At 35.4% G+C, this 25,055-nt stretch overlaps 1 protein-coding gene across 3 annotated transcripts in view; it reads right to left on the bottom strand.

Moving 5' to 3' along the window:
- Positions 1-938: 938 nt before the first annotated feature.
- The window catches only part of ZDHHC21 (zinc finger DHHC-type containing 21), a 37,564-nt gene continuing 13,447 nt past the window's right edge, over positions 939-25,055 (bottom strand). For 2 of the 3 annotated variants that reach the window (XM_030968950.1, XM_030968949.1), the window contains exons 7-9: positions 18,946-19,062; positions 6,538-6,581; positions 939-6,049 (exon numbers count right to left, since the gene is read on the bottom strand). In XM_030968950.1, the coding sequence (XP_030824810.1) occupies positions 5,917-6,049; positions 6,538-6,581; positions 18,946-19,062 (294 nt within the window). In that variant the 3' untranslated portion in view covers positions 939-5,916. The remainder of the gene's footprint in view (positions 6,050-6,537; positions 6,582-18,945; positions 19,063-25,055) is intronic. The other variant, XM_030968951.1, reaches the window with a different exon arrangement.

Here is a 25,055-nt window from a genome sequence, read left to right as displayed (position 1 = left end):
TAAACACTGTTTTTTTTTCCCTTGGGTTTACTAGTCTTGCAGTGATCTTCCCAGGTGTCTAAAATCTTCCCTGTACTTCTAAAGCTGAGACTACTGCACCACACCCAGCAGCTTTTGATTGCTCTCTGTACTTTTTTCCTGTGGCCACTGCAGCACTTCTTTTTCCATCTTCAAAGCCAGTATCTCATTTGAAATAGACCAAAGTGTGTGAAATTTTTCTGCATCAAAATCTGACATAAATTTCCATGTACACAAAACAGAAGAGCTGCTGATTCAGATTCATTTGGCTCTCTCAAAAACTACTCCAAGGATGAACAAACTAATACATTGTAACAAAAAAATACACAAGCCAAAGACTAAAAAACCCCAAACTCTATTTCTGCAATTTGAAAAATGGCAATTTATATAAATCTTAGTTGATACCAACATCAGAGGTTCCTACTCTGGCTGTAACTATGGGCAAGAAAACTAACCAATGCTGTAATTAGTGTTGTATACCAACAGCAGTTGGTAGACTACTCCTAACAGAGAAAGATTTCAATGTTTCCACCAACATTCAGCTCTTCTCTTAAAAGTAAACAACAAAGCTCAGATAGTAAGTACTTCACTAACTATTCAGCAATTTTTCACAGTTCATTTTCTCAAAATAGTCATTTGGGATTGTAGCTTTTTTGCTTATTACAGTAAAAAATACAGCAGTGAGAGTAATTTGTAACATAATTAGAAAAATCTACAAACATCTGAAAAATATTAGTAAACAATTTACACAATTTTAAATCAATGTAAATAAAATTCAGTGAAAAGAAAAAAAACTTTAATTTTTTTTATTTAAAAATAAGATTTCATAAAAATACAGAACAAAAAAATTCACAGTAGGAATGAAAAAATAAACCATAATTTTAATTAATTTTAAGAAATCTCACAGAAACATTGCATGAATAAAATTAACAAAGATAAATTTAAAAATTACATTGCTTATCATCTGAACATACTCATCCATTTTCAGATTTGATTAAAAGAATACCAGAGTAAGCTTTCCTGTTCTGATTATTATTCAGTCATTCACGTTGTACATTACCATTCAGGCATAACCAGGGTTAGACCTCATAATTTTCAACTCTAGTAGGAACTTCATTCAGCATTATTTAAAAATAGTCAAGATCAAACTAAAAACAAATGAATAAAACTCAATCACAGGCCCATGTTTCAGCTACAAAATTCAGAATGCTAGTTTACAAAAATCAGTACTCTTTTTCCTGTTAGAGACAGAGTGATAATTTTCTGTCTGCAAACTACTGTGATATACAGATGAGTCCAGAGAATGTGCGTTGAAACACCCAGAAGCGTTCAGAAATTAGAAGTTAAATTTCTTATTTTCTAACTTGAAAACCTCTGTAAATATAAGTTACACAGTTGATACTTAGATGGCCCTTGTTGCTACAAGAGGTTTTAACCACTCTGCCATAGCCTGGCCAAGGCACAAGATGCCACTGGATAATTTCAGCAGAACTGAAATCCTAGGCCTTATGCAGTCCACAGATACAAGTATTTCAATGCCTCCTAAGGGCAAATACTCAGCCAGCGAGAAAGTAGTACAAAAATCTTTTGAGGAACGTTTTCTGAAGTATCCAGTCATGTAGTGTGTTACCTAAGTATGGACGGTGTATTTAGAAGTACCTGTTCTTCCCAAAAGCAGTGCCGACCACCATTCAGCACCACACTGTTACTTTTGAGATCCTAATACTTCAACTAATTTAGAACTAGATTCAACTTCTTAGTGGGAGAAAATCACCTTCCTCAGCCTCTTGGCTGCACTTCTTATGATGCAGCTCAGGGAACAGGTGATTTGCTGTGCTGAAAGCACACATTATCAAGTCATGTTGAGCTTCTCATAAACTAAACATGGTAACATGAACAATTAAATGTCCTGGATTCTGAATGCAAACAACACGATCTGTCCCAGTCTGCTGGTTTGGGATGAGGTAATTTTCTTCAGGGAGCTAATGCAGGGCTGTGTTTTGGATTTGTGCTGGGAAGAGTGTTGATAGCACAGGAACTCTTTCCTTACAGCTGAGTCAGAAGGAAACACAGTGGCACGGCCTTTTTTGCTCCTTACACCACCCCATCAAGGAGGCTGGGGGTGCACAAGGAGGTGGGAAGGGACACAGGTGGGACAGCTGACCCCAACTGACTCCAGGGATATTCCACAGCACATGGTGTGACACTCAGCAAATAGAGCTGGGGGAAGGAGGAACACATGAATGTTTGGAGTGATGGTGTTTGTCTTCCCCAGTCACTGTCACATGTGGTGCAGCCCTGATTTCCTACAGCTGGCTGAACACCTGCCTGACCTTGGGAAGCAGTAAATTAATTCTTTATTTTGCTTTGCTTGCCTGTATGGCTTTTGGTTTACCTATCAAACCTATAGATTGTCTTTATCTTGACCCAAGAGTTCCACACTTTTACTCTTTCAATTCTCCCCCTCATGCTGCTGGGGGAAAATGACTGAGTGGCTCTGTGGTGCTTAACTGCTGACTGGTGATAAACCAGGATACATGACATTCCACTTGGTGTTTTATTAACCATGTATTTATAAACCAATTAGTCAAAATAATTCTCAGGAATATCTTAAGGACAGTTCAAAACATATTTTAAAAGTTAAATATATTAATGAAGACAGATGCATAGAAAAATCTATTCTTAAAATTCCATGTATATGAAAATTCTAGACTCATAACTCCTGCTCAAGACTGAAAATTTTTGTGTACATGAACTTCTAGACCAGCTGTGTGATGGAATCTCTCCTTCAAAGCAACAGATCAGAGGACAGATTCACAGATATTATTTAATAAATTATCTTTTATTTTAGACATCAGCATTTTTCAAATGAAATCTCAAATCTCTGATTATGAGAAGATAGCAAGTTAACATTTTTCAGTCCTACCAGAAGTTATCCCACACTGTAAATAAACCAGCTACTTTCAAATTTTTTCAGGGAGGAGTTCATTGGTTCTTCAAGTTCTCTTTGTGCCTTTCAGGAAATCAAATGTTGCCAAGTCAGAAGATAAGATTCACTTTTCTTAATAAAGTACATGTTGTTCTGACATTATATTAGGATGAAATTTAGTAACACTGTCTATAAGATTTTTTTAAATGCATAAACATGACAAACACTAATCAGTCTTAAAATTGCAGTTTCTACTAAAAGAAAGAATTCTAAGGAAGACTTTCTTTCTCTATGGAGGAAAAGAAAACGATGGCTCAAAGGATTCAAGAATTTCAAGGTCTGAAAGATTTTAATTTGTTGATAAAAGTCTGATTTTTCCTGGCAGAACAACTCATTCTGAGAATTAGTTTCAGAAACATTACTTGGAGAAACTAATAACATGATAGGGTCCTTCAGCTGAATTAAGAAAAAAATTATTACTTTTACCATTTTAGATGCCTCTCATTCAAAGAATAAAGTTTAGTACCTCCTAAAATTTCAAGACTCTCCAAAGTCCCCCCTTTGTCCCCCAAACACTTAGAAAAAGGGACAAAAATGAGCAGGCTTAATCATGTTGCAAATTGATGCCTATCAATTATGATATTATCAATTATTATGAATATTATCAGTTATGATGAGTAGGAGACTGAGGAAAAGTAAATTTCAAAGGAAATCAAACAACATGGGAACATTTGAGAAAATGAATTTGTGAAATTAGCACTTTTGTTTGAGAATCAGGCAAGATTTTCACGGACATCACTTGCTGGAAAGTATAACTCATACTCCAGCCTGAAACAGTAATACTGGGAAGCAGAACACACAATTATATGCCCCATGATAAATATATCAAAAATAGTTAAATTCTTGGTTCTTTTTCTGAATAAGTTTCAGAACTGTACAATCTGCTCTGACAACTGAATAGCATTAAAAACTTCGAAACATCTTTGCTCATGAAACATTTAAATATTGGCACAGAAAATGAAATATTATTTCCCTGTATATTCCAGAGACTAAAATAGTGGGGGGAAGGAAAAGACAATAATAGAGCCATTACTTTATTATGTATATCCAGATTCCTTTCAATTTCAAGCACTGCTTCAGTCTTTTCATCCATTTCCTCAAGCTCTTTTTTGTTTAAATTGCTGCCAATATGCCAATACCACTTGAAAGAAAGTCTAACCTCACTACAACTGGCATGAGAAAAAAAAAAGAAAAATAGCTGAACATTAGGCTTGAAATTTAAATTAAGAAAACACTGCATCTATTTTTAATAGGACAGAAAAGTAAAGTTGGATCAAATGTTAGACATTTACAAACGTTTACAGTTCAAGCGATTTTTCAGATGCACTTCCTGGAACTTTTAGTGGATCAAAATCTGTTAATTCAATAAAGGGACACCTAACATTGGCAGTAAATGTACTAAGACCTTAAGAGAGTTGATCTAAAAATTTTTTGCAAACACCAGTCATGAAAAATCTTACCCTTCTTTTTTGAAGTTACTGTTCACAAATAAACTATTACTTTCTGCACAATCTATATGTATAAAATCCTGACTTTGTGTCTTTTATTGTGTCCTGCTGCATGGCTGTTATTTAAGGGGGATCCTAGTCCTGTTAGACTACTCAAAAAACACAGTAAGCAGAATAACTGGAAACACTGAGTTGTGACTTTCTCCTAGAAATCCACAGTAGTTTTCACAATCATCTGAAGTTAACATTTGTATAGATACAGAGGGCTGAAGTAAGTACATAACTTTTTCAGAGACAGGAAGACCGACCTGGTACTTTGGAAATAATTATCATTTTACCAGATCTGAAAGATGCTTTCTTTGGTTAACTACTTCCAACTTAAAAGCCATCAACATCAACATAGTACCCTATTAAATGTGTTTATATACTTCAATGTTTGTGTTAATAGCAAATCTATAAATATATATAAATATTATTTAATTTTATTTAAAATATACAAACAGACCAATTCCAGCTAATCAAGACTAAAGAAAAGTAAATATAAAATTTTAAACTTTATTGACAATATACTCTTCTTTATGACACATTATGCTAACTAACTACATCTATATTTTTAAAAAGTAATAATTCTAATATTTGCACCATGCAACTTTTTTGTTGGTTATTGCTGATTCAAATCCTTGGGATATAGGGAAAACACGCATAGTATCTGCATAGTTTACCCTGAAATAGTTAATCCCTCTCACTGACATAAAGACATGAACACTTTTCACTAACATCATATCTAGGCCAGAAGATAACTGTAAGCTGTCCTCTATGTAAACACACACATTTGTGTGCCTCTACAAAACCTCTCTAAGAAAGGCTTGAGAAGTACTCTGCTTTAGCTTTCAATGTTACCTTTTATAGTGCAGGGCTGCAGGATTACTTTTGCATATCATAAATAACTCATGGAATCATGGAATTTTAAACATATGCAGCAGAAAAAAGACATTATCATTATCCAGACTGACCTACTGATCAAAACCCTAAAAAAAAATTCAAAGCAAAATAAGACACTTAGTGAGAAAGCTAACCACCAATGTAAACTTCAGTGCTTTCTACACAAAAATTAAAACAGAAGGAAAAAGAAATGAATAAGAAAAAGGAAGAAAAGAAAAAAGAGCCAGTATCAAACTGGATGAAGACTACTTTCCAGTTGTTTGCTTTTGGTATTAACCTCAAAGACAAAAGGAATCTCTTTGGAAAGCTAGTTTGAAAGCAAATAAGCTGTAAGTTGATTGTTTAACTTGCCTTAATTTCAGAATAAAATCAAGACCATAACTAAAATAATGCCCGGGGCACACTGTGATGCCTATGACTGGATTATAATTGACTTGAAGACTGTCACAGTCCTATTATCATAAAACCTGTAATGAACTTCCAGCATGGAGGGCCCATCTGTGCCCACCATCCATCTGTTTAGACATGATTGGCAAAGTAGTAGGGAACTCGCAGTGGTTGCCGCTGCCTGAAAGGAATAAACCACAGGATCTTCCAGTGAGTGCCAAAAACTTCTGAGAAGGTCTGCTGCCACGGCTTCTGGGGCCTCGATCTACAGAAGACAGCATTATTAGTGAAAGACAGCATGCCCACAGCGCACTTCAGTCAGCTACAACAATGTAGGTTGGCTGAGAATCCAATACTGGACTCTGATGAATTGTGTCCAAGCATCGCAAACACAACTTTTATTTCATTACGACATGCAGCTGAGAGTTAACTTTGGAGAACAGAAATTATCTATCATCAATCAAACAAAGGCATCTTTTGAAGCACAGGAGACCTCAATATTAATGAAATGTATGTCAAAACACTGCAGAAAGTATTTTTTGATCTGTACTTTTGAAAAAAAAATAGTTCCACTGGCTTTGAGTAGGGAAAGAAAGGGAACAACATGCAGCTATTTTGTGTACAACCACTATTAAAAGATTAGTGAGGTGCTGCTACAGATAGGAAGTACAGAGCACAGTACCATGCAAAATCATCTTAACAAACACCAACTCCCTTAGCATTTCAGCAATGTAGGAATTTTACAGAACTTACATGTCTTCACAACAGTTAGACATTTTTTCTATACTTGTAGTGTCCTGTTAAAGAGAAAAAACCCCACAATTTAAAAGTATTTATTTACATTCCAAACTTTTAAAATGTCATTATGAAAGCAAGTAACCATAGCAGGGAATTAATTATTAATGTACACTGTTTTGACATTAGTTCAGTAGGATGCATATTACACATATGCCATATTAGTCTTAAATAAATGTGAGATTATACACATAAATTTTAACTCAGTCTGTCTGTTAAATTATTTTTATAGGCATGATATGAAACTATACTGTGTAGTTTGATTACAATACCAAAGAATGCCAACAAAAACTTATAGCATTATCATAGCTAAAATTAATTCAGATATTACAATTAATGCACAGGACATTTAGCAGCAATGTGTATAAGGCCCACTCTTTCCACAAGCATTCATTCCAGACTTGGAGTATCTCACTGAGATAACTTCAAAGCTAGTAAAATGCAGTCATTAACAGATGTAGCATTTTGAAAAGCAGGAGCTAGTCAGAAGTTTTAAAACCATTAGCTTAATGAGTATTATAATGCAAACAGCACAACTGAAAATATACTATGAGTTTCTACAGTTCCTATAATTAAATACAAATATAAAAATTGTTCTCTTAAAATATAAAAGCTAATAATGTGCAGAGTGAAGGCAATCCTGCAGATAAGAGCAACTTAAATTCATACTTTAATTATAAAATGTTATGGAAAGTAACAGATCCGTTTTAGCTTAGATCACCCCCAAATAAAACTTTTAAAATTACCAATAGTGCTTTTTTTTAACTTTTCACTACAGATTTCACAAAAAAGCTTCATTTGTGAGTATCATGTAGGGAGTTTCAATATACATTTATAGTTCATTACACCCTGAAATCACTTGTGAAGTTCAAAACACAATCAATTGAAATATTCTTCATTATTTCAACTCCTTTTCATTGGTAGTTTGGTATTTCCCTTTACTTTTCACTGATTCAGGCATGCACATAACGTACCTGTCAAATTATGGAAGAATGTGAGTTAGACCAAGAGCTAATCTCAACCATCCCAACCACATACAGACAGAAGGACTGTGGTTTAATTAGGGTGCAACTTCATTGTCATCTGGAAACACTACTTAGCACTAAAAACCACACCGTGCTCCTTGATTGTTCCTGCATGCCATTCAGTGCAGGCATTGCTGGGACTCCACCCCCATCTTTCAGACAGTTTTAAGGGGGAAGGGCGCAATGTGAGTGGGAAATAACATACAGGAAGCTGATTTCCTGCTCCACCAGACATGGGCTGCCCCAACTCTCTTGCCAATTTTTTCTATTCTGCTTCCCAGCTCTGAAGCATTTTGGAACAGGATCCCTTACCACACACTAAACAGCAAAAATCTTAATTCTGTCCACAACCTATCCAGCTGAATTCCAGATGCACTACAGCAAAGGAGAGAAGTCCCTTTTTCTCATGTCAATCCACCAGGATGCACAAGTTCTTGCCCAGAAGTTTGTGCAGAGAAGGCATGACCAGCCAAAGCTACATAAACTATGCTGGCTCCATTGTTAGGTGGGTTTTAACATCCACTCAGCAGTGAGGGAGGAAAGGACTGGAGAAGAAAACTGTAAACACTGCCTGTTGTTTTGATTCCCATAAATAAACGGCTGCTCCTCTCACATTACAGGCCTGTCTTCCCTCTCCTGCCACAAGCATGGCATTACACAAGTCATTCTCCTTGTTAGGGCAGGACCCGATTTCACAGCCAAGGAATACTTTGCTTCCTTGGACTAGCTTTTTAAATTCAGCTTTTGTCAGAGAAAACACAATCTTCACCTACCACAAAAATTCAGACATGGCTTTTTGAATAAGTAAAGTAAGACTAAGTAAACAAGAGATTACTTCCATGGCATTTCAGCAAGGTGGTAATACCATTTTCATGAGATGCTATAGTCCCTTTTGTAACTGCAAAAATATCTCAGTTCTAGGAATTATCCTCTGGTCCACTCAAAGCTGTTTATCAAATAGTACAAAATAGTATTAGCATATTTGAAAGCAATAATGGCAAATGGTCTTTTGTAAAACAATTAACATGCTACTCCAGACTCTAAATGGACATGTAGCTATGGAATATGTATTCTACCATTTCAAAAGAGGGGTCTTTAAACCAGCTCTGGGTACAGAAGTAACATCACCAAATATCTTAAACATGGCTTTCTGCTGTGTTTCTGCACATTGCTTATTCATTAATACACTTGTACCACTCCCTAAAATACAGGTTTTGAGATTTTTTGGGGGAAAATCACAGACTGAAACCTGGAGATTGTATTTCATTTTAAGTTGTCATGGCATGTTGTCATGACCCTGAGAACTTTTCAACAACTGAGAGGTTCTCAGGGTCTGCTGCCCTCCAAACTGTAACCTGGTAAATTAACTAAGTTAAAGTACCAAACCAGGAACTAACTTCCTTCCCTTTCCTCTCTTCCCTTTGCTCCCTTCCCTCCCTCCCTTCCCTTCTTTCATTGCCTGCCTGTTTCCTTCCTCCCTCCCCTTACCTTAAAATGCCAACATACACTTCAGATTACTTTTGCTTTACAGTAAAGAAACTGGGGCTGAGCAGTGAGCCCTTTGCTTCTTGGATACTTTTTCAACATTAAAAAAAAAATTTAGAGCCACGTTTTAAAAGCTGCAAACTAGCAAAGAAACACTGCTTTGAAGTTTATCTGCTTAACAAGTACTAGGGACTGAACTTAAGAAACAAAATACCTTCCCTGCACCCTCATACCTTCCCTCCCCCAACACTGCTGCCAAACAGGCTCATCTGAAATGCACTTTCATTTGAGAGTGAATCAATTTACCTTTTCACATGAAAGTGAAACTTCACAGCACCCCAGGAAAGTCAGTAGCCCCTCTGGAGACAGGAGATGAAGGAAAAGGAGAGTACCACAGTTGAGTTTTGACCTGTTAGTTAAGGCTTCCTTCTCAGACATGAATTTTTTTTCTTTTGCAGACAAAGGACCAGAATAACCACTATTCTTCTGAACAAAAAGGTGGTCTGCTCATTAACAGAGCAGACCACCATCTCATAAATGTCTTCCAATCAGAGTATCATCTCTTATGCATTTGATTTATACCAAGGTTTTGCCACAACATCAGAATTACTGTGTTCACCTAAGAGGCTTTGGCTGTCTGCATCTACTATCAGCTTGGATTACTATTAATACAAATAGAACTGTGCTAAGATTTTTTTCTAGACTCAAAGCTAATGCTAATGTTAAAACCTTTTTTGAGCGCTGGTACTCATCCAGAAGTTTAAAATACCTTGGTATGAGCAAACATCACATATCTATGCAGTCCTAGTAATCTCTAAAAATACCTTGAAATTTGAAATTGAATACAAGATGAAATTGACAAACACAACTGATTAATTTGACATGATGGATCATCTAGATTCCCAAAGGCATAATCCAGATTGGAAATAAAAATTGCTCCTGCACCTGGTTATTCAGAGATACATACCCAACGATAAGCATCTTAAAGCAACTACAGGAAAAAAATCACACCTTAGTGAGACAGGAAAAAGAAATTAGAGGAAATTAACACAGGAATAGGAATAGGGCAAAGTGTTCAGATTCTGCGGAGGAGAGAAAAAATATGGGGTTTTTTCACTCTGAGGATATACTACAAATCCATAAGAGCAGTTTGCTTCCTCTAAATTAAGTAAGCTACTGCCACAGCTAAGACTGCTACAAGAGGAAGGAGAAGAATAGAGAGAATGTATGTATGTAAAAGCACTGACAGAGTTCTGCAAACCAACCTCAGATTCACTCACAAATGAATGCATCCAAATTAGCTCCAAAGAGAACTGCACCTTTCACATCTATGCTTCTATTTAGCATAACCAACTGCCAAATAAAATATAAATTAGAAAGATCACATGCACTGGTTAACCAACTGTCCTATAGGATGGGTTTTATCATGAACTAATTCATCATGAAAAAAGCACACACAAAGGATATTTTTCCCTTACTGATTCATGTTTTCCAAAGCATAAACTGTAATTTGTAACTTACAGGACTAACTCCAAAGCATGTAGCTACAATCCCTGGTTCAGTTTTTCTTTTGTGTTTGCTTAAAGCGACATGCAATCATTACAGCTCTATTAAACACTTGCAGTAGTAGAATGTAAGCATTATGCCATGCTTTTATTATTTTCAAATGCTCACTGTAGGTGAATCAGCAGAAAAGTATGATGAAGCATAGAGAAAACCAAACTTGCAAGCCTTCCTGGATCTGCAGCCTTTGCTTTTATCTAAAAGTTCAAGACAACACATCCTTTATATAAAGGGTTTTTTTAATCTTCTATCTAACATCCTTTCATGGTGTGCATGCAAGTGACAGATGAGCAACTCAAGAATAGAAAATACTAAACACAGAAAGAATACATCAAATTTGAGAAATTTTTTTTTCTTTTGGCATTAAATACATATTGGGTTTACTTCTGGTCACTTCTCAGCATTCTTTCCTTAATCTAGACTTTTCATATAAGATAGTTAATTTTATCAATTAAAATTATGTTCAGTCTGAAAACTATTAGTTCTATTTAAAGGTTAAAACCCTATATCAGACTCATGTACTAAACAAAAAATAAAGCTACACTCCATTACTTCTAAGGAATAGTTCTGGACTCCTCTATGTTCTGATTAATTTAATTAAATAGATTTATAGGTTTTTTTATTGGCTATGAGATACTGACTCAATGAAAAGAAACTGTCTAAAATGGAGGCTGACTCAATGAAAAGAAACTGTCTAAAATGGAGGCACCACAAGATCTCTGAACTTCAGGCTATTGCAAATCCACAGCATGTTTGGTGCAGACAGCTGCATAACAAGAGACAGGCCAAAACATATTATATTTAATGATCCCTACAAATACCATACGATAAAAATATAAGGGAAAAATATTTAAGAAATAGCTGTTGATCATCTTCACACAGAAGTCATTTTAATAGTCTGATGTCTAAATCTGACAAGTAACATGTAAACAAAATGTACTCAGCCCCTGGAACACTAAAATATTATTTTTATAGTAACTCATCTTCAAATAGTTGAAGGTGCTACCTTCTACTTACTATTACTAATACCTTACTATTAGGAAAATATATTAGTTAGAGGACTTCCTCTTTAAGTGATAAACCATGGATAATTCTGACATATCTGATGATATTTTGTACTCCTTGCACAATATAAAATCTGATTACATTTTCTAACTTGCACTTTTTCCTTAAAATATTGTAAATTATTAATTTTTTTAAATTCACATTTACATAAGACCATACAATGAACTAAATAAAAATGATAAGATCTTTTTCTACCTAGAATGTCTTACACTTCCATTTATTCCTATATTTTAAATAGCTCATAAAAAACAGGGTTTTTATAAAAAAAACCTAGTAAATAAATACCACATTTTAATTTATGGTAAATACGTATTTATAGATGTCAGAGTACATATATTAAAAATGCTAAACAAAGTGCAAACCCATTTGAGAGAAATAAGGTAAAGATGCAAAAGAATTTACACAGTTAACAAACTCATATTCGAAGACCAGGACATTATTAATTCCTGACAATTTAATTTATAGAATTTCATGCAGTCTTCTATTAGGAGATCTAGCTATAGGTGGATTAAAGGTAAAGACAGGAAAAGGGGAAGAGATAAGAATAACAAGGAAGACAGATAATGTTAATATTAGTTTATTTTCTGTTAGTAATTCCCAGTTACTCTTTCTGGGTTATAATTTATGTATACTTTGCTTTCCCTCTGTAATTATTTTACTTTATATTGTAGCCACATAAATAATACAATTGCCTGGAAATCCTAATTTCCCCTACCAATCCTAATTTTTAATATGCTAAACTTAATTATGAGGATTAATAGTTCCTTGATTACACTTCTGCCATGTTTGAAAAAACAGGAAAGCCCTTAGTATTCACTAATCAAAATAGTATTTCATAGATTATCTGATTAAAGATATGATTGCAAATATTTTTAATTACAAGATACTTATTATTAAAGACAAAACGCATTTCAGCAGAACTAGATCATTTGTCACTCTGCATATTAAATGAGCATTGGATCAATACTATACAATACACAAATATACAAAGAATTATTTTAAAAAGTTCTTGATTTTATTAACAGAATAACTGCAGCTACATTTTCATTATTTTGAGACACAATCTTTGTAAAAAAGATTGGAAAACTACCAGGTAAAATACGCTTCCTAATTTAAGGTGAAAAGGAGAAACACTGCAACAAGAAAAAGCAAGTATCAGCATTTTTAAAAGCTTCTAAGTGGAAAAATGTACGTGGTAGGTACCATACTGTGCACCAGGCAGGCTGTTGAACACTCTATCCTTCCTACAGAAAATAAAGGGAAATTTCTCTTTTTCACATTCAGAAAGTACTGATGGAACAGGATATTGGCATATCACTGGACACCATTCAAACAGTTAATTAACAGGAAACCCTGGTAGCATTAATTAAATTAATAAAGACACTGTCCACTTAGTTTACGATAATGCATCTACTACCTTGCACAAAGGCCACATGGTATCTATTAAATTTATAAAAGCCTATCCATTAAATAGTTCTGCCCCAGAGAAAAAAGTTAATTACTAAATAATTTCAATGAAAAGTTTTCCTCTGCAATACTAGCATAAATCACATTAAATCATATTTAATGGACCATACTGGAAGAATTAAGAAAATTTCTTTTCTTCCATAGAAATAGTTTGTTACAACATATAGAAAAATGAAAACACTGTTTAGTGCTTGAGATAAAAACAATCAAAGGTAATCCTTTAAAATTAGGGTTCAGATTAGTCTCTGCAAGGGATGCTGTTTAACTGAAACATCTGGTAGTGTTATGTTGAGAGACAGGCCTTTTTTAACTTTGGAAATGAGATTAGTAGATCAGTTATTTGTAAGTGTCCAAGTAATTTCTAATTATTTTATCTGGGTCACAGATAATCCGCTTTTACAGGGCTGCCACAATGACATCAGAGGATCACTGTTGAACTGATTATCCTGTTACCTTCCACCATCCATGGAAAGACCGGATTTTCCTTTTGTACAGAGAAAGAAGCGGCTGATTGCTTCAGACAGGTGGCAGCCAACAAAATAAAGAATGCCACAGTTCCTGAGAGGAAGAAAATCTCATCTATGCAAAAGGTACCAGCTTTTAAAAAGCAGTCAACAAATAGAATACTTCTTAGCAGTGTCTGGTGCAATTCAAAACCTCACTAGATGTGAACAAATATCAAAATAATCAGAAAAGCCATTGTTTAAAAAACAGTATGCCGCGTCATTTTTTACACGTTTTGTAGTAATGCCTTGTAGATCATACATAACCAACAGAAGAATCCTGCAGTATAAACACAAAAACTGGGCTTATTATAATTTAACTCTTAATGTGAAAGACACAGAGAAATAATTTCTTAAAACTAAAATGGAATATGAGTGAGAGAAACGCAAAAGCCAGGGCTAATATTCTATTAATATACACATGAGCATCCCATACATCAGAAACCATATGGGGTGGATAAAACACTTTTTTTTCCCTTGGTGACTTTATGCTTTTTCCTATGAATAAATGAATAAATAGGCAAGTTATGGGAGGTTTTGAGAAAAAAAACATCTGTTACATATAAAAATGAGAGAAAAATCCTTGAAAAACACATGTCAAGAAAATATGTTTTGAGAAAGCAAGCAAGTTTCTGGGTACTATCTGATTTAGCTTCCCAATAAATTTTATTATTTCATACAACAACATGAAAAAAAGCAAATGGAAATAAAAATTAGTAACACAGACACACCCTTCTCAACACTTTCTTCTAGCTTAAGTGCAAAATACTCTAGATAAACTTTGGTTTTGTCGCTTCAATACAAGGTCATTAATACATGCAAGCAACTGTTGCACAAGACAGATTGTCTCATATTTTTTTTCCCCAGAAGATTTTAAAACTGTCTGAAATGGACAAAGTGATAATTTACCTATAAATCATACTTCTATGACTTACGACAAAGCACCAATAAAAACCCACACCTCTATATTCATGAAACTTTAAGTGTCTATACTGGAGCTATCTTGTTACCTGCAGTGATTCAGGCCAAAGACTGCTTGCGGAGTACAAACAGCTAGAGGAGGCCTGAAGTAAAGAGTAACAAAAATCTTCAAAATTGTTACTTTCTGTAGGAGAGTAAAAGAGTTGCACCCTTGTAACGTACAACTCATAAATTCTTTCTGGTATGTTTCTGTTTTATTTAAAAGTTTGCTTCTACTTTTCAAACAATGCCATTTAAAAATCAGGCTGTCTGAGAATGTAAGAACACAGGCTCCAGTTAAGGAATATAACATTCTAAATTGTTCTACAAGAAATGAGACGAAATAGAGGAGTGGTAAAGGAAGTAACAAGCACTAGAGACAGGCAGGCAGGCCTTCAACATAAATGCATAATCATTTTGGAAATTACCTTTGACAGTGTTTTAACTCATGGGTGAAACCAATTTTTTCCATCCAGTTCTGTAAAAACTTGAATATTTTAAGTAAAAATACTAATTGTTGATGAGATTTTAAGAGGAGTATCTTCTTAAGAGTCCTAGAGTTTTTAAACTAGGATTTTAAATTTCTCCCTATTTCAGAGGCTTAAGAATTAGAGGGAATCTAGATACTTCTATTTCTAAAGTACCCAGATAAAACTTCCCCAAGAGTAATGTAAAGTACATGCTAGAAGAAGTATCAAAATTCAGGATGATAACAAAATTAGAGGCAAATAAAGCTCAGAGAAAGCAACTGGGGAAGGAGGACGAAAAGAGCCATGTGCCCCTTCTGATAGAAGTGTGTTTCACATATGCTAGTTTCTAGGGAGAAAGCACTAATCCTGTATGCAGAGGCCACCTCAGCTGCTCCCCTCTTCATCAGAACAATTCATGTCAGAAGTTCCTCTAAGGACAGTTTTTGCCAACCAGCTGTTCTCCTCTTATTGTAGGAAGTCACCTCCTTTGCTCTTTGGCTTCCTGGACCTCCAAATGAGTTATGAATAGCCTTGTGCTAATGATACCCTAACAGTGATACCACAATCACAGCGGTGGCAAATGTACTGAGAGAAATTACTGCAAGGTAGGTTACTTAGTCTATTAATCACCTTATCAAGCACTACAGGCTCAGGAACATTCTCCCTGTAAGAGACAAATTTTAGTATACAGTTTACAAAGTTTTCATTTTTACCAGAGAGCACATTTTTTCCAAACACCTTGAAATAGATATTACCAATATCAATAGATATTAGATTCATTTCTGGAAAATTACGTAATGATGGTCAAGCAAGTTTACCTTATGGAAAAGCAGGCAGTCTTGTTACAAAAGAGTTAAAGTTTGATTAATCTTAGATTTATATTTCTTTCCAAAAATTTTTGCAGCATTTGTAATGTTAAACACCAACGAACCTTAACCTGCTGGACTTGTTCAGCAGCAGTTTGCACCCACCAAAGTTTAGATCACAGAGCTGCAACACTTGCTGTCTCTACTATTTAAAACCAGCTTTTTTTTCCCAGGAGCTGTGGAATTAATCTTGGTAGATGTTAAACTGCAAAAAAGAGGCACAAGAGCATGAACTACAAAAATGTGTATTACCTGTTCTCCCATACAAGCACAAGAATTGCTTTGCCTGTATCAAAAGGTCCATGTTCTTGTCCCTTGCACACATCTCTAGGCAGCTTGAGCAATCACTGAAATTAATGCTTTCAAGAATAGCCATGGAGCAATTCATATGACATGAATGCTTTAACTGCATATCCATGCCTCCAAGCATCTTAAGTTTGTTTCAAGGTGCTTTTCTTCATATTACACTTTCATGATTGAGTTCTGCTATCAAGTTTTAATCTATACTTTAATCTATAGCAAGTTAATTTCATCACAAATTCCACATTTAATATAGAGCTCATTTCAGTTCTTACACCACTTGTAGACTAATCACAACTGCACCAAACAGACTTGCTTTGCTTGTTTGAAGTCTGAGTAATTGTTGCCAAGCAGATTTCCTCAAAATGACTGTATTACTTATTCTTCCTGATTCTGTATTTGCAAAGGAATGAAAAGGGAGAAGACAATTGTGCTGCAGGTATGAAACACTCTGAGTGGGGGATGGACTACATGACCTACATTCTTCAGTGAGTCAATGCAACAGCATCCACGTAGTGTGAATGAATTAATATTGGAGATACACCAGTAATGGATTTCCACTTCCCCAGCAATCCCATCAAGACTAAAAACTTGTCCATGTGACAATAGCCCCTCTGCTTTTGGGGTGACAGGTAGGGTGCAGTAAGAGGCCCTAATGAAGAGCTGTACTATTTAGCATCTGCCTCTCATAGACCATCCACATCCACAATTACTGTAGCACATTTGTTTCACAAAGCTCAGCAAAGGCAACAGAAAAAACTGTCCAGGCATACTGCAGCTCAATGATTTCAGCAGAAAAACTGGAGGTAAAAATGCTACACCCCACACCTGCTCCAGTGTAGCTGCCAGCTCTGTAAGTGTACAGGATGTACTTCATGGTACATACAACTGACAGAGGAAAAAAGACTTTACAGCAGTTTATAAATAGAGTGCAGTGGCGGCAGCAGCCCGAAAGTGTTAAGGCTCAGGACAGCAAAGTTACAACTGGGCATTCGTGCCTGTTACAGTGGCAGTGCAGTTAGTATCCTGCGTCAGAACAGAAACAGCCCAGGTTTCAGGTATATCTGACATAAACAGGTTCAGCCTGAGAGGTCATATTTCACATCCAGTAATAGTATCTGAATGGGTGCTGATGGTCACTTCTAAAATTTAGTCCATCTTCTGGCAGCACACAGAACAAAATTATAAACTTAGGGTCTGGTTTTCTTGTTTTCTTCTGTATCCTATCTATGGTTTAACGCAGTACTGATCAGATGAGTTTTCTGATCCTTCTCATATATATATCCACTTAACAGAAACTAAAACAACATCCATATTTCAGTACCTAACAATTAGGCTCACTAAGTATTTGTCTCTGTCTCACCTGTTACTGGTGAGCAGAATTCACCACATCAGCTAGATAGCCACCATAGTAGTGGCATAGGAAAACATCCCAGCCCTAGATGATGCAGACATAAAGGCAACATTTAAACAGGGAAGAGAAAACCTGTCAGCAAGACCCCGGAACAGAAATCAGGCACACAGTAAAGGTGCACAAAGGTAAATTTGTTGAGCTGCGGGTTGAGAGTACGTGTAGAACACATTATGGTAGAGTAGCTGGGGAATGGTAATAATGGTAATAACAACAGACAGTATAACTACCATGACAGAAAAAGAAAAAGGGAGTAAATATGTAAAGGTAATACAGTAAAACCAAAAAGCAGTATTATTGCTTTATCTAACATAATTTAAAACTACACTGTAGTTTTTTTTTTCCTTTATTCAATACAAAAGAATTACACCATACAGCTGGGAGGTTTTCCATTACAGACCTACAAAAGTTAATGCTATGCAAGCCTTCATAATTCCAAAGTAAAATCTCAGGCAGATCTCCAACAGTTGTAGCCGAAAATATGCTGCCACCTTGTACATTACTGCCTTTAAAAAAAAGTTCAGCAGGCCACATCATAGACTCTTTCAACATGTATATAGCCAACTAAGGTACTCTCTCTGTCGTGTTGAACGATATTTTAAACATTTGTATGGATTCTCACGACAACTTCAAAAATTTGCTGGCAGTTATTAACTTCTAATGTACAGAACAGGATGTTACACCAAATAAAGGTTGTTTCTTGCAAGTATTTATTACATTATCAAATCCATTTAACTGAAAAATTTTTCCATGCAGAGAATATTTTTTTCTGTATCTCTAAATGCAGAATACCAACCTGGACTGTAAACAGCACGATTACCTTGCACAGTTTAGCAAATAAAGAGATGAACATTAGCATATTTATCAAAATACTTAACAAAGATGCTGTCTGTTCTCAAAATTTGATTTATCAGTTAGCCTCACTGTCACATAAATTTTGACCAGGCTACACAAGAGTTTAAAATAAAAACAAGAATCAACTACATATCTTGTACACTGTGCAATTCCAGAACAAGGTATGAGTCCATATTACTAATACAAATCAGGAAACTGACTTGAAATTAGTCACTTCTTTGTCAGAAAGCTTCTTAGATTTCACTGGTGTCAAGAGGCTTGACAGACCACGTATCAAACAAGTGCCTCGTACTGCAAGTGTTTTTCTAGTCTTCCCCTGAATGCAATCCACTTCTCTGCTTTGACTAATTGTACTGAAAATAAAACTAATATATACTTCTAAAATTAGATACTTACAGTGAAAATACCCATTAGCTGAGTGTAAAAGAGTCGACTTATTCCACCTAATATTATTAGACCCATGAAGGCAGATATTCTTAGGAGAGCAAGTTCATGTCTAAATACAAACACATCCTAGAACAAGACACAAAAAAGAGAGAGACTTTAATTTAGTTACAAATTAATTAAAGTCTTTGAACCAAGTGGAAATAAGCTGTAAGAGGTGTTCTCAAAGCCTTAAAGCTGAAGGCAAATATTGGATTCTGAGCTACATTGCACATCATTGGTATATTTATGTTTTAAAAGCAGAAACCAGTAATATTTTCTTCATACATGTTAACAGTTGGCGGTTTATTTTGCCAGACTGTTAAAAAAACTCCTTCAAGTAGTTAAGGTTTTGGAAATAGATCAAGCTCAAATGGATTATTTCTGAATCTTCCATCTCAAACTGTGCTAAACTACTACACACAAGCTATATAATACAGGAAAACTACTCTGTTAAATGGTCTGGTTTATTATATCTCAGCTACCAGGCACAGCACATTTCATTTTTACATCACCTCTTCTGAAAGAAAACAAACATTTCAAGATTGACACTTGAAGATTGTACCCATAAAGTCCAAGTACCCCTACTAGATTGTTACTACTGTAGTGCTATCTATTATCCAATATAAACTTATCTCAACTTTTAAATTTTGGCCTTGAGGTGGATTACTGCGACTTTGGATAAGGATGAGCAGTACAGATGCTTCAGGGCACACAGAAATATGGATGTATTCAATCAGCTGCATTGGAAAGTCTATTCTCAAACAGCAGAAAATATAAAAAGTATTACAGAATGTTATCTTCAAAGGATAGAGCACCTTATTTTTATCACAGAAGAACATTTCTACATGGCAGTTACATTAGGTCTACTGTGAGTTCAGACCCCATTCTCTTATTTTTAAGTTATAATTATATTCTCAAGGCTGTCTTTCAAATATACACATTGTTTTTTCCACTTACAGAAGTTAGATCATGGCAGGAAAGTATTAAACCCTTTCAAGTGAACTTTCTATTACAACCAGAATATAGAAGAGAATTGAATGAAAAAATGAAACAAAACAAAAAAAACCTCACAACCAACCAAAAACAACAACAACAAAACAACAACAACAACCCCCTCCCCCCCAGCACTGTTTATGTTCAACCACTAGAACTTGAGTAAGAGGGATACTGGGTTTTAATTAAACAGAGAATAGTTACTGCAAATTATGTTTAGCAAAAAACCCCAAAAAACTAATTTTTCATTTAAGTAATTTCCATGAAGATCCAAAATATACACCCAGGAAAAAAAGTTTAAACTGCCTAGTAAAGCTGTGAAGGAAGTCAGTATTTAACGAACAAGCAGAAAGCACTAGTTAAGCAGCAAAAACAAAAAACAATCCCCAACAGTCATTTCTGAACTATTGTAATGGTTCATCCCCTCTCCCCTCACTTGTTTATACTGGCCTTTCTTGCTGCTGTAGAAAATAGATTGATTTCCATTTCTTTTAATGCTTCTTACTCATTTAATGAGTTAATTCAAAGATAAATCAACTCAAAATAAAAGCAGTCATACTATTCTTTATTTCCTTTTCCATTAGCTAATAAAAGCTTTAAAGAAAAGTAAGGTAAGACAATTTCTACTAGGTGTAAAATACTTCTTCATTATTTTTCAAAGAAGATGCAGTGTGGGCTTAGCAACAACATCTGCCAGCTCCCTCAGCACCTCTATGTGCATCCCATCAGGCTCATGGATTTGTGGTTTTGTCTGCCTAGCCAATCTCCAAACAAACCTTCAGTGGCCAAGGGCAAGTCTTCTTTTCTCCAGCCTCCCTCTCTTACCTCCAGGGTCTGGGATTCCTGAAGGATGGCCTCAGCAGTGAAGTCTGAGGCAAAGCAGTAATTCACTCTGCCCTCTCTGTGTCTTCTGTCACCAGGTTACCCATCTAAATTCAGCAGCATCTCCACATTGGTGGGGATCTTTCTAATCCTTGTTTTGTTGCTGATATACTTGTAGATGCCTTTCTAGTGGTCCTTGATATCCCTCAATAGACTTAATTCCAATGGGCCTTGCCTTTCCTTGTCGTATCCCTGCATTCCCTGTCAATATTCCTATATTTGTCCCATATGCCCTCTCTCTTTTTCCACATCCCTAGCAAATGAATTCCTAAGCAATTATGAACTGGAAATCAATACTGGGCACTCAAATCTGTACAGACAGAAACACATTTTTTTACAGAAAACCAAAGTATATACAGTAACTGAGTTTTTTGGTAACCAGACTTTAATAATAGAATGAATTACACAATTCTACATGGGAATAGAAATATTTAACTCCATGAAAATAGAAGAAAAGACTATTTTAAAAAGTAATAATAATAACAGTAATAATAATATACTCAGGATGCTGCAGCTTTGCATGAAAACTCAATGCAAGTTGGTTTTATTATCCCTTTTTAGAACTGACAGTAACTCTTTTTCAGATGAGAAAACCAATCAAAACTATAATCAATCAAAACTAGTCAATAATCAACGAATCCCTCTTTCAATGTGTTTTGAACAGATCCTCTTGTTCAACAGTATTCACCACTCTCAGTGCAGTGTGAGTACTGAGTTAGTGTGATTTTGGAGTTTGGGGCGCAGGTTACTTCTGCTAACAGAAAGAACTGTACAGACTGGGCTACCAAGCATACACACAGATTAGCTGACATCACCAGTACATGAACATTCAGCTATCACAGCACAACAGGGTTTTGTTCCACAGCAGCTTTTTTTTACATTGCGCCAGGCTGGCTGTCATATATGGCCTTGGTACGGATGCTGAAAGCATATTCTTAACAACATGAGAGCTTTCCTCCACGTAGCCTCTTTCTAATCTTCTTGATGTCAGCTCCACGGCCTAACTGGTCTGCCAAAACTTCATGTTCACATAGGTTGCTGCCACCGCCTTTCTACTTTTCCTACACCACACCACACAGCACTCTCCATTGGCTACTGTCTGTTCTAAAGGTTTCTAAATTCCATTTAGCTGCTACTTCTATCCATCCAGTAAAACTGGAAGGATTCTTAGTTACCAATAAAAATGCATAGAAATGTGAACAATAAGAACTTGTCACAAAACATGTGTAGGTCTCTAGGATTACATTGAAAAATGGACTACAAACCATGAGATCTAGTATCTTTATCTCAACAGAAAATAGCAAAACATTCTACAGAAAGAAGTCTCTGGGACAGATAAACAAGAGACTTCCTCAACCCCACAGCAGAAAACATGCCTCATCTTCATTTGTGAGCATCAACCACTATAGATGACCCCTACAATGAATGCTACCACTGACTAGAACAACAGCTACCAGGGCTTTATGCTATCATACAGGAGAGAGGTCAAAAACCACAATGGGTCCAGCTCTAGATTGTAGTCCATAATAAGACAACACTTCCAAATTCAACTCTCTTTGTCCCCTACCAACAATAACAAAAAAAAAAAGCTTAAAAACATGTAACAAGTCCCTGCCATGTGCATTATGGTGTTATTGTTTTCAAGGATTTATAGTATTCCTTTAAAGCAGCACACTGTCCTGAGGGACAGGGCTTTTGGCTTTTTTGTATCTGTTCCAGAAGAGATCATCTTCATAATTTTTCATTTACAATGGAAGATTAATTTATTCAATCTTTATTCTTTACTGAAATATGACACACACACACAGATTAATATACAAGACAATACATAAAAAGCCCTCTTTTTTTCTTGGTGAACGATATTTTGTGTAACACATGATAACCTGGCTGTCTGTGCTCGGTTGTAAATGAAGTCAGTCTATCAACTTGGGTATCACAAAAATAACATATAATACAAAAGAAAGCCAGGCTTTTCAGAAAGCAAACTCAAAAATACAGACTGCAGGTTTTGTAGAAAGAAAGAGGAAGGACTTAATTCAATATTCATGTACTGTCCTTACAACCATAGTATAGGACAGCAGGGTTGGGTTAGTTTTGCAGAATGCTGAGAAGAAAAATTGTGATGTCTTTCATTTTAAAAATCTCTCCTGTCTGATACACAGTTTTGTGATTCTAAGAGAAGTTTCCTTTAGACTCTCTTTACAGTATAAATGGACTTTGGATGATATATATTTCCAGATTTTCAGTAACATTAGTCAATGCATAATATTAATATTACTGCAAAAAATCCTTTTCCAAAGTCAAAGACAATGATTTGTAATTGCAGAAACAGGAACAAAATAAAACTAAATCAGAGCAAAGGGGCCTAGGTTTTTGTATGTTAAGAGGTTTGGCTATGAAAATTATTGTAGCAACATTTCTAGCAAACAGAATGTATCAACAGAATTCCTTTTGCTTAAAAGATTAAAAGCCATCTATAAATAAGGTAAAATATACTGCCAAAGCATTTACTTTTGCAATTTGACAAGCTGTATCTAGAATCTGTGCCAGCACAGCCATGCAGAGAGCAACTATGTAGTGGTAAGTCTAGTATTTATTCTTCTCATCTCACTATTCAGAAGACTGACTACTTCCTAAAATATACAGGCTTCCTGACATGTTTTCATGAAAATGTAAAACTAAGAATATTCCTGTGTTAACCTCTGTAAATCACTAATGCCTGCAGAAGAACTAATATGCTGATTTTATTCGAACAATATATTTTGTCTTGCGCTATCACCCTACATAATCAATTTAATTATCATCTCCTTTATTTCTAGCAGTAACTGCACTCCTCCTGCTGGACAAATGGGGGTAACAACCATAACCTAAATTTCTGGCAGTGTATCAGTTACAAGAACCAAGACTACTATGAAGCAATTTTCTGCAGTAAGAGGTGAAGCTGAAAGATTGCATCTCTACAGAAACAGCTTTCTCCATTACCTTTAGAGCTTTCACCCTTAACTCAGAATAGTTAATTAAAAATTGTTGGGGTTTTCTTTCTTGACCCTTTAAAAAAAAATACAAGTTCAAATTTGGAAAGAGGTACTAACATGCTGGTCAAATTTGCATAATGCATTAATCAGTACCATAATAAAATTATCATTTCACAATAGCACTAAAAGCAATTTTTATTCTACAGCTTCTGTGTTTTGTACTACTTTATATCTGAAGAATAAAAATGTAGATGAAGGCACACTGCCAAAAAATTCACAAGTATTTTAATGAGCAAGAATAAGCATATTCCAGATGGCTGTTTGGAAAAAAAAAATCATCCAATTCTTTGAATCTGTTCTAAACACTAGCCCCTGTAAATTCAGAAAATGAAGCTCCCAGTTACAGCCAAAATTTCAACAAAGAACAGTGTTTTTGTGAAAGGCTGAAGGTACCACACTCTCTGGAATGCTGTGGTACCTCAGCTTTAATTGATATAAAGGAGATAAAAAAAATCTTGCAGAATGCTTGCCTAAAACCCTAACTACTACTAAGCCAATCTTTTCACCAGTCCTGTTCCTTTGGTGTCAAAAAGACATAGTTCTGACAAATTATTCCGTGGCACAAATCTATACAGTATCACATCCTTAGCAGCACTTTAAAAAAAACAGCTTCATGGAATTCTGATGTTGTCTTCCAGGCAGATATGTTGACTAAGCATGACAACTATTTTAGTTTTCTCTACTTTGCTGTGTGCTCTCCTATTCTACAGCTGAAAAACTGCGAAAGCTAAATACTATTTAGTGTTACACTGTACTGAACAAAGGTCTTAACAGCCCAGACCTGCTCTGTCTACTGTCTTTCTATATTATATAAATATGTTTTTCCTCTCTGGGGCACAGAATACTGTATACTATAGCACAGATCCACTTTGTAAAAGGTAGAGTGTCATTTGAAGTGTTCACATATGGAAATTGATAAAGCCAAAAAAAAACCACAGGCAAAACTAAACAAAACTAAACAGAGCAAAGTAAGCAATTTCTTCCACAGTTCTCTGTAAACTTAGGCAGCCAAATACAAGAACCTGATCCCCTCCTCAGGGAAACACATTAAAATGGGTTAAAATAATTGTTGCACATGTATTCTGCCTTCTAGCCTGTCACCTGTCAAAGGAGCAGGAGCATTAAAATTAGGCCTCTCTACAAACAACTTCAAAAGAATCCAGTTATACC

Source organism: Camarhynchus parvulus, chromosome Z (genome assembly GCF_901933205.1).
Source record: "Camarhynchus parvulus chromosome Z, STF_HiC, whole genome shotgun sequence".
Classification (NCBI taxonomy): Eukaryota; Metazoa; Chordata; class Aves; order Passeriformes; family Thraupidae; genus Camarhynchus; species Camarhynchus parvulus.
This window is presented reverse-complemented; position numbering and strand designations above follow the sequence as displayed.